This window comes from Aotus nancymaae, unplaced genomic scaffold, assembly GCF_030222135.1.
Source record: "Aotus nancymaae isolate 86718 unplaced genomic scaffold, 86718_ANA_hifiasm-v0.15.2.pri h1tg000040l, whole genome shotgun sequence".
In the NCBI taxonomy this organism is placed as follows: Eukaryota; Metazoa; Chordata; class Mammalia; order Primates; family Aotidae; genus Aotus; species Aotus nancymaae.
In genome coordinates, this window is record NW_026988454.1 from 107667451 (window position 1) to 107678076 (window position 10626).

General features: G+C 34.8%; 1 protein-coding gene across 1 annotated transcript in view; it reads right to left on the reverse strand.

Annotated features, from left to right (window-relative positions):
- Positions 1-5423, reverse strand: part of FAM83B (family with sequence similarity 83 member B) — a 73528-nt gene extending 68105 nt beyond the window's left edge. The window contains exon 1 of the mRNA XM_012441642.2: positions 4921-5423. Coding sequence (XP_012297065.2) covers positions 4921-5364 — 444 coding nt within the window. The 5' untranslated portion in view covers positions 5365-5423. The remainder of the gene's footprint in view (positions 1-4920) is intronic.
- Between the last annotated feature and the right edge of the window lie 5203 nt (positions 5424-10626).

The window sequence follows — 10626 nt, forward strand, 5'->3', positions numbered from 1 at the left end:
TTGTCATGATGAAGTCAGTGCAATTTTAACCAGATCTTTTTCTTTCTCCCTCCCTCCCTCCTCTCCTCTCTTTCCCACCCTGTTACTCTCCCTTTCTTCTACCTTCCCTTTCTTTCCCTCCCTCTCCTCTCATTCCCTCTCTCACACACATACTCAAACATAAATATATATTAACAAGAATGCATTTTGTTTACAGAAGAAATGTTCAACTTAATGTTCCAGGATGGTAATGTCATTAAATTTGACTAAGCAAAATACATTTCCAGGAAGAAATCAATTTTGACTCAAATTCAAAGAATGATAAAATTCACAGTGAGAGCTGGGACAGGGATAGGGTAGAGAGGAAATTCTTAACAAAAATTAGCAACATCAGGACAGAGATAATTCTAGTCTAATGACAGCACAGATAAATATATAAATATCACTTAGCTGGGCAGGGCATGGTTCCAAAGGGATGCAGATGGAAGTAACATATCATGACACAATAAAAATCATTTCTATCATGAACTAATTCATGAACAAGGAGTATAACATATCAAAATAATCTTAAATTGGTAAGCAATGTTAGAGATTTGGATAGAAACACCAGATTTTTAAAATATGAAAACATTTTTGCTTTATATCTTTTCCTAAATAAATGAAGATACTTGAGGAGGTACAATGACTTGTTTAATGCTACACTAGTTGAGTCCTAGCGACAAAGCCTCTAGTCTAGTCTACTTTTACAACATCAGCTCACTTCCAGGAAGACTCCCTATCATCTGTTCATCTTCCTCTTTGCAGCTGCGGGGCCAACCGATGGTTAATATTTCTCTATATCACTAATACCTTCCAAGGCCATAATAGACACACCCAAGAACAGTGACTCAATGAGGAACCAAGCCCTGAACTCAGGTAATGTGGTACAGAGTGCATCGAGAATTACTCTGCCCTATTTCTCACTAGACTTTTTTGCTTATGTGTCTTGATTCCATATTTCACAAGACTAAGATTCACATCTCACCTAAAAAGCTAGCCTAGAATTAGGAAACAAAGATGCAAATAACATTGTGGTTAAACATTCAGATGTTCAAGACTCTCAGAAGTTATAACTTTGTAAATACGTACCATTGAGCGGATAGGAAAAAAATGCTTTAATGAAAGACGACTTTTTAAAGTAATTAGAGGGGATGTTTTCACAGGAGGAGTTCACAGTAATTAGGAATATGTGCATATATCATCTTGGGAACACTTCTTGACAGACACATAATTACCTGGGAAAAGTCTTGCTAGACACTATCAGACTTTATAAAGTTGACCCAAATGTAATTATGTCAATCACAAAGTGAAAAATAGAAAGGGTTTTAAAAAACGAACCAGTAAATTAAAATATGTTGCTTTAGCGCACAAGATATCATCTACAATTGGATTTTCCTAAAGGGAAATTCTCAAACAAACAAAATAAGCAACATACAAAACAAAGAAAACAAACAAAAACTCTAAACAACTTCTAAGTGACAAATAGCAAAAACAAAATTAATAAGTAAAAAAGTATAGATTTTTGAAATACTATAAAGATCGCATTCTGCTTATAAAATCAAAATGATCAAGAGGTCATTTAACTATATAACTTAAGCTAGAAATGAGAGCATACACATTACTAAAATTCAAAAACAAAAAATGTTTCATCTCTTTCCAGTAAAAACAGTTGAGACTGAGAATCATTTTTAATTCCTTTCACAAGAGACTGGAAAGTTAACTTGGTGTTTATAATCAGACTTCAAACGTTTGGGCCTTTAAGCAGATATCTTTTACATTCTTTTCATTAATTTCAGATTTTTCCATAAAATGGCATGATTTTCCTAAGTATCTTATCTCAATTGCAAACACAAAAAAGTGAAAATGGAGTTAAATTCTTATCTGAGATCTTTTCCTGGGTTCTGTTTTGCTGTTGTCTAGCCCTACTGGTTTGGCTTCATATCTCTGTAGAGTTTTACAATGTTGATTACCAAAAGACTCCTTCTGAGATATTTGTAAGCAAAAAAAAAAACAAAAACAAAAACAAAAACTTTATCCACTAAAATACACATTATCCAAACACTTTATTAAAAAGAAGATCATCCCTTTACCATGCCATGGCAATTACATGGTAATAACTGAGTTACCAATAAAGATAATTTATCCTCTGAAAAAAAAAATTCAAAAACAGAAAGCCTATCCTGATGACTATTAAGCTCCCATTGATTCTGAAAGATAATAAGAGCATGACATCTGTTGAGTTAATGATAGTCATGAAAACCACATTTACTCTTTATAAAGCAATGTGTTCTGGCAAGCTTTTATTTCATAATATTTGAATCTTAACTTTTTAAAATGGGGTCAATAACTTTTTTTCCAGAGTATTTAATCCTTCAAAAATCTTTAAGTAGATATGGGGACATACGAAGAATCTTCCAAAATAATTGAGAAATACATATTCCATGCAAAGATAGCCAATTTGTCTTCAATATTTATTGCATCCAGGTAGAAACTAACACATTCCTCAACACCTTAAAAAATAACAACTGGGTGTAGCAGCTCATGCCTATAATCCCAGCACTTTGGGAGCCTGAGGTAAGAGGATCACTTGAGTCCAAGATTTGAGACCAGCCTGGATAACAGAGGAAAACATTGTCTCTGTGTTAAAAACAAAAAACAAAACAAAAAACATGGACACAAAAAGTTAAGTCATCTGTTATAATTTATATTAGATTGGCAGTATATTCAGTTTACAAGATCAAATAATTCTCTTACTTTGAATTCAGCTTAGATATATGCATATAAGTAGAAAAAAAGACACAATTTCTTATTTTTATGCCATATTGATATTATAAAAGAGAAGTACACATCACATTACTGTTTTATAGTATGGACTTCAATTTCTTCAGCTTGCTAATTCAAGTGGGAGTTCTCAACAGATAGTGACCAGGTAGAAGATATTAGAGGCTCATTAAATACACAGCTGCCACATTAGAAAGAAAAATACATCAAAAGGCCATGACTAATGTTCAGTTCCCAGTGAGTGCTAAACTTATGATATCTCCTGATTTAATATTTTGTGTCACAGCAATGCAATGCCCCAAATGAAACTAGCTATCATGCAGTTTGATAAATGCATTACTACTAAGTTACCACCATAAGAATCTTAATCTTCACTGATGTATTTTTCTCAATTTTCTGTTAACATTGTGCTTCAAAAGCATATCATGTCCCCAAACAAAATTAGCAAACATTAATACTTGATATTCATTATTTTGCCATTACAAAGACTCACATATACATCTCCTCAAATTTTGTATGTTGCCTTACAAAATGCAGTTATATAACTTTTTCACAGAGCCCAGGATAATACTGTTTAAAAAAATATTCATGGTTCAATTTAGAAAACTGAATGACCATTCAATACACTCAATAAAAGTGTGGTCACTTAGAATGAGCCTGATTCTATAGCTAATTTTTAACAACTGGAATGGATTAGTACTTTATTTAATATAAAGGAGTTAATACAGTTAAAAGACAGGTTATTTGAACTCAGAAGGGTTAGGGAAAAAATTACCACATTTCTGCAAAGCTTGGACATTAGCTTCAGAACACTGTGTCTCCCTACATGATCGCTAACTTTTACTTGCCTGTCTTGCAAACTGCCATGTCACTGAGGAATTCAAGGGTCTTATATTTATGTACTTCATGAAAGCATACTTTTGCAAGCATTTCTGTGTCTTATTGGTATAGAAAAAAGCAATGTCATGCATGCATGCTTCCTAAGGTCCCTTTTAGATCTAAATTTTTGTAACATACAGTTCATAACTAAAAAATACACACTTGTAATTAAAACTTGTAATTTTTTCCCCATACATTTTTTTTAGACAGAATCTTGCTCTGTCGCTCAGGCTAGAGTATAGTGGCATGATCTCAGCTCACTGTAACCTCCGCCTCCCGGATTCAAGCAATTCTCGTGTCTCAGCCTCCCGAGTAGCTGGGACTACAGGTGCCCACCACCACATTCAGCTTATTTTTTGTTGTTGTTGCTGTTGTTGTTTTTTTTAGAGATGGGGTTTTGCCATGTTGACCAAGTGGTCTCAAACTCCTGACCTCAAGTGATTTGCCCGCCTCAGCCTCCCAAAATGCTGGGATTACAGGCGTGTGCCACCATAGTCAGCCTTGCCCATATGTTTTAAAACTCTAGATTGAGCTTGGGGAATTTTGTTGTAGTCTCCAAAGCACCTACCATGGTGCTGAGTAGACAGAAAACTCTTAGTAACTTTTGTTGATTGATTAAAGAGTTCTACAGTTTTACACGAGCTCTAAAACAAGATTTATGAGATGTATAAGACAATATAAATATTTGATAAAGAACACCAAAGCCTTAAAATGCTAAATATCTCAGAATCTTACTTTAGAATTTTATGTTATGACGATTTTATACTGTTTCCACACAACTCAGGAAAACAGACAAGTAAACTTATGGCTTATTTAGTAGCATAAACCACATTCAGAATAAGAATTAGTACTCAGTACTGTTATGCACAAAGAAAACTTCAGCATATCCACCAACTACTTTCTTTTAGAGAGGAAGAAAAATTTAGATGCTTTCAAATTATGAGTGCCAAATCATCTTATTCCCAGTCAACATACCTTAGTCTTAGGGGAGAAGAGGTCTCTTGAGCACATTATGAAGAAAAGCAAATCTCTTTCTTTAGCAGGTACCTAATGCCACTCTCCTAAATATATGCAAGATATAGGAAATACAACCTTCCTCTGTATCAACAGGTAAATTTCCTAAAAATAATAGGCATGGCCTATACATATAGAGATTCTTTCATTAACATACATATTTGTTATATTACTCTCTGTACTTTTCTACGTTTCAAATTTTTCATTTCAAAATAGAAATGTTATTACCTTTCTTGCTTCTTTAATCATCTTCCGAATAGTTTCCTTTATTGTAAGTAGATGTGCTCTTGGTGGATGAAAAAGGAGATCTATATGGGTACCCCCTAAGAGTCCGGGCATCACGTATGGCCAGCCTAAGTCAAGATTTGGAGCTTCCACATCAGACTCAGTAGGCCAGTAAGTCCCTGAAGATGATGTGTCATCACAGGAATCATCAGTACCATGTGCTGTGCTCTGTGCAACTTTCTGGACATTTTTCAAAATATAATTAATTTCTTCCTCAGCAAGAAAGTCTGAAACTTGTTCCCGGGCAAGAAATTCTTGGTATGCTTCTAACCCATGTTCAATCAGAACATCAATGGCTATTCGATACCATTCCTTGTAGTGAGGCTCAATGTAGTTGTCAGATTTACACTCATCATTCAATGAGGAAAGCATAGATGAGGTCTCCATGCTTGCAAATGTTTGGCTATGGCACTGTCAAATGTCCGTTCACGCAGTGGTGAGAAGTACCTGGTATTTGAAAAGAAGAAAATCAAGATCAAGTTAAAATTCCGCAATAGAATGTTTTATGATACATATCAACTATTATCTTTTATTTATACATTTCCATTACCAGCAGCTCAAAATGACATTTCATATCCAAAATGACATTAATAGCACCACAATTCATATATCTATAACAAATAACCTAAGCAGATTTCTCTTACAGATTGCTGTTGGATTTTCCTTTGCCAAGGTATCTCAAATTAAAACAATTAGAAAACAATCAATGCCTAGCCAGCCATTAATGTAAGCCTCTACTGAGTACCTGTCATGCATACAGTAATATGCTAGATATAATGTTAAAAACACAAAACACTGGTCTTTCAGGAATGTATTAATTAGCTGAGGAGGCAAACTGTACACACAAAACCGTTAGTTACCACTTTGAAGAAAGCCATATACTGCTAAGGGCCAAAATAAGTAATGCCCATATTCAGTGCTTTAAGAATAAAAGGAGAGATCAATAGGGAGAAAATGAGCTATAAACAGCCCTGAGCAAGAGGTGGGCTTCAGCTGGACCTGGAGCAATGAATAAGAATCTGATCAGGTGGCAAGAAGAAATATGTCCATTCTATACAAGGATAAAAACATAAGCAAAAGCACACAAGAAATATGAGAGTTTGATACATTCAGGAATCAAGAAGAAAAGAAAAAAGAATAAAAAAAAACCTGGCGTGCTGGAAAACAGGTTCTTTTTACTAAGAGTAAGAGATAAAATTGAATAGATAAGATAAAGCCAAGAATGGAAGGACACAAATTTTTGTGATTCAACAAAACTTCTGTTTAAAACAATTCTGGCAGAAGCAGGGGACTGGAGAAGAGACAGATAGCAAGGAAAGTGTTTCAGTGTTCAAAAACCCAGTGAGGAAGTAGACAGAGTATTCCAGAGATGGTCTGAAGGATCCTTGAGATTCAGAGTACATGAAATGAAATTTAAGACATGAAAGATAATTTAGGAATTTCTCTTAGGAGTCAAAATCTGCCTATCCAGGCTCACATTGCATCCCTCATAATGCCCACAGAATGTTCTTCATTCAATCATTCAGTCACTACTTCACACTGTGTGAGATACTGGAATGGGCTGTCTCAATCAGATGATGGACCTTCCAGTCTTTTGAAGTCATGATCTCCATTTTGCGAATTCAAGATATAGCTTTATGATGTGCTACAAGCATTGAAAAGCTGACTTGAAGAGATATCTATTTGTCAGTGACTCTGCCTCAATTTTATATTTTATATTTTCCACTTAACTCAGTCTTTTCAGTCTCAGGCCTACCAAAATTCAAATCTGATTTGAGAGGGTAGGCCAGAAAACCTTTTCCACTGATTAACTCCTTACCTAAAAAGATGGAACAAGAGTCAAAAACTAATCATACAGAAAAGTCTTGAAGAATGGACAACTGAGCAATGAATTTTGCTGGGGAACAACGATCAGAAAAGATCTAGCAACTAATAGAACTGAGGAGCACAGAAGACAAAAGGTGTCTCCGTTTACCATTTTAGTGGAAACAATCCTGTTCCCATCTCTGGGCTCAGAAGTTTTACAAATAAAGTCTAACAGTACAGAAAGCCCAAAGAGTAAAGACGACACAGGAATAAAAATAGAACATGTTCTTGTCTGTCTCTTGGAGAGCCCTCAGCTTGAGTCACAGTTTAATCCAAACCCAGAGAACCAGAACTACACCTGGATCCTTGGCTCCACAATGCAGCATCTGAATTCTGGGGATGGCAGTCTTCCTGCCCTAAGCAGTATTATGGTAAAGCTTTACAGAAACATTCTCTTCTCCAAGAGAAAAAGGAAGAACACCTAGCTTGTCTGCTAGTATAAAAACTATCGCACGAAGAAATAAATTTGTTTCTTTTGCTACCTAATTAAAATTAATCTGTTGACATGTACTAGGGATACATGCTGAAACATTCATAAATCTCTCAATCATTCTACGATGTCATCTTTTTCCCAATTACATTTCGTTCAAGTTCAATGGTTCTAAAAAGGGAAGATTTGCCCCTTATGTGACATCTGGAGACATTTTTAAATAGAATCACTTGTGAGGAGGAGGGCTACTAGCATCTAATGATTAGAGACCCAGGATACTGCTAAACATACTACAATGCATGAGACAGCCACCCATAATAATCCCACCAAAATGTCAACAGTGCCAAGGTTGAGAAATCTTCATAAAGTTGCCGACTTCATATTCATATCATACCACTAATAACCTTTCAACATTCATTAAAGTTCTCTTTTGCACATAATGCTCATTTTTAACAAAAATAAAACTAAGATTTGCATTCACTGGAATGACTCAATTCTTATGCTTATAGTTTTCTAAGATTTGGTGAGGTGCAGTTTTCACTGTACCTCAGTGAAATTCTAGTCCATGAAGGAACAAATATCTGGTGATTACATGATACATCACATCTGTCATAGGTAAATACTAGTTGTTCATAAACAATCCAAGTTTCCTAAACTCTTACTCATTTTATTTTTGAAATGTAACTTTTGAATTCCTATGTGATGTTAAACAACTGTTACCTATTTGGAAGTTAAAATGCATAAAGTACTTTTAAAATACTAATTTCTGAGCTATACCTGTGCAAATAAACATTTTGCAGCTGTAAAAAATTCATTCTGCAACTGTGTAAACTCTGAAATCATAGATCTCAAAAGGCATGAAGACCAAATAAAACCATGAAGACATAGATAATTTGAAGTAAAAAAAATGGAAATGAGAAGTAAAACTTATTTATAATTACGATGATAAGACTAATCAATAGCCAGATACCACGCAGAAAAATATATGAAAAATATAACAGAATGAGCAATGAGGTTACAATATTATGCACAAGAGTTAAGATTACTATGAAATATATTTGATACTGTTCCGGTGGAAAGGCTATGTTCTAGCCACTGTCTAGAGATACTTATCACGAGAGCTATTTGCAAGGAATACTTGTTAAGGAACCATCTATAAACAAATTTTATCAGAGAACATCAAGGTAATGGCACTTACATAGCAAGTATTGCAATAAAATATTCCCGTATTTAGTTATAGACTTAACAAAGCACTCTCAACAGTTCAATCCCTGAATATTAAGAGGGCTTTAAGGACAAAATTAATTAGGTGTGCCTTCAAATATATTTTTAAAAGGCATTATTTTATTAATAACTAATAAAAACTCCTAAGAAGTATATTCTTTTATCATACACAGAATTAATGAGTAGAGAAAAAAAAAAAGAATCCTTATGCCGTGTAAGCTGAGCAGACTTATCTAACAGTTAAATGACTCATTCCAGAGAAAAAGTGACCCTTACAAATCCATGCCTCAAAAAATATTAAAAATTGCATTTGATATTGAACGTACGGTCCAATGAAATTCTATAAATACAAAGGATATAAAATAAGTCATAAAAATTTATTTCAATTGGGCTACTCTGAAAAAACAGTTTGGCAGTTTCATTTATAAAATGACACATGCAACTAACATACAACACAGCCACTGCACTTTGGTGATTTATCCACGAAAAATTGAAACTTATCCTGTGCACAAATGTTTATAGCAGCTCTATTCATAATAGCCTGACAATGGAAACAACCCAAACATCTTTCAACAGGTGAATATTAAACTCTGGTACACCCACACTGTGGAATACTACTTGGTAGTAAAATAAATGGCCTATTGATACATGCAGCAACCTGGATGAATCTCCAGAGAATTATGCTGAATGAAAAAACACCAGTCTCCAAAGTTTACATGCTGTATAATTCCATTTGGTAAGATGCTGCAATCTTAAAATGACAGTGGGAAAGGTAGATGTGGCTATAAACAGGCAATCAGAGGAATTTTTGTAGTTATAGAAATATTCTATATCACCAGGCATGGTGGCTCATGCCTGTAATCCCAGCACTTTGGGAGGCCAAGCCTCAGATCACCTCAGGTCGGGAGTTTGAGACCAATCTGACCAATATGGAGAAACCCTGTCTCTACTAAAAATACAAAATTAGCAGGGCATGGTGGTGCATGCCTGCAGTCCCAGCTACTCAGGAAGCTGAGGCAGGGGAATTGCTTGAAACCAGGAGGCGGACATTGCAGTGAGCCACGATCATGTCATTGCACTCCAGCCTGGGCAACAAGAGCCAAACTCCATCACACACACACACAAAAATATACATATATATTCTATATCTTGACAGTATCAATGTCAGCATACTGGTTGTGATACAGTATTATAGTTTTGCAAGGCAGCAGCACTGGAGAAAACTGGGTAAAGGATACAAGGAATCTCTCTGGCTTATTGCCCTCAACTGTATATGAAACCACAATTATCTCCAAATAAAAAGTTTAATGAAAAAAACTTACTGATGAGCAATGTCATGAGCCTTAGATAGAAAAACAAAAAACATATAGCACAGAAGATAAGAGTTCACCTGTAGGGTCAAACTTCCAGGTTAAAACTCTGCTTCATCAATTACGATGAAGCTCTTGGACAAGTTACACATGTCCATAAGCCTCAGTTTAGGCAGAGGTAGACAGAATAACAACAACAGTCTTTATCTCATTGGGGTATTTTAAGGAATAAGTAAGGTAATGCACTTCGACCCTACTATTATTATGATATGGCGACTGTTTTACATGTTCACAGTCTGTTACAGTATAATTACTATACATATGTAATAAATTTGATCATAAGAGATTTAAAGATTTGAAAAGAGATTTTTTTCATACCATCAGCAATATCATACAATTTGTAACTATATAATAATCTACAGTATAAAACAACCAAACTGATCTCAGAGGATTCACTGAAAAGGCTTCTGAAATAATGGGTCAGTGGAAAAATATTCCAAAGAGAAATTTCAACTTTCTCAAATCAAAAGTCTAAGGCTGTAATTACTTAATGTTTAAGCCAATAACCCAAAGTCAGAATTTTGACTGAAACAAATATTAAAAAAAGATCACAGGTGTTAACATCACTGCAGTCCATTTTCCAATCTCTGTTTTAAGCTGTTTCTTTCCATCTACTGAAAGCTTTATGAGTTGCACTACATCCTCCAACAGGATATGTTGAAGTCCTAACCTGCAGTATCAGTGAATGCGACCTTATGTGGAAATAAGGTCTTTGCAGATGTAATCAAGTTAAGATGCGGTCATATTAGAACAGGGCTG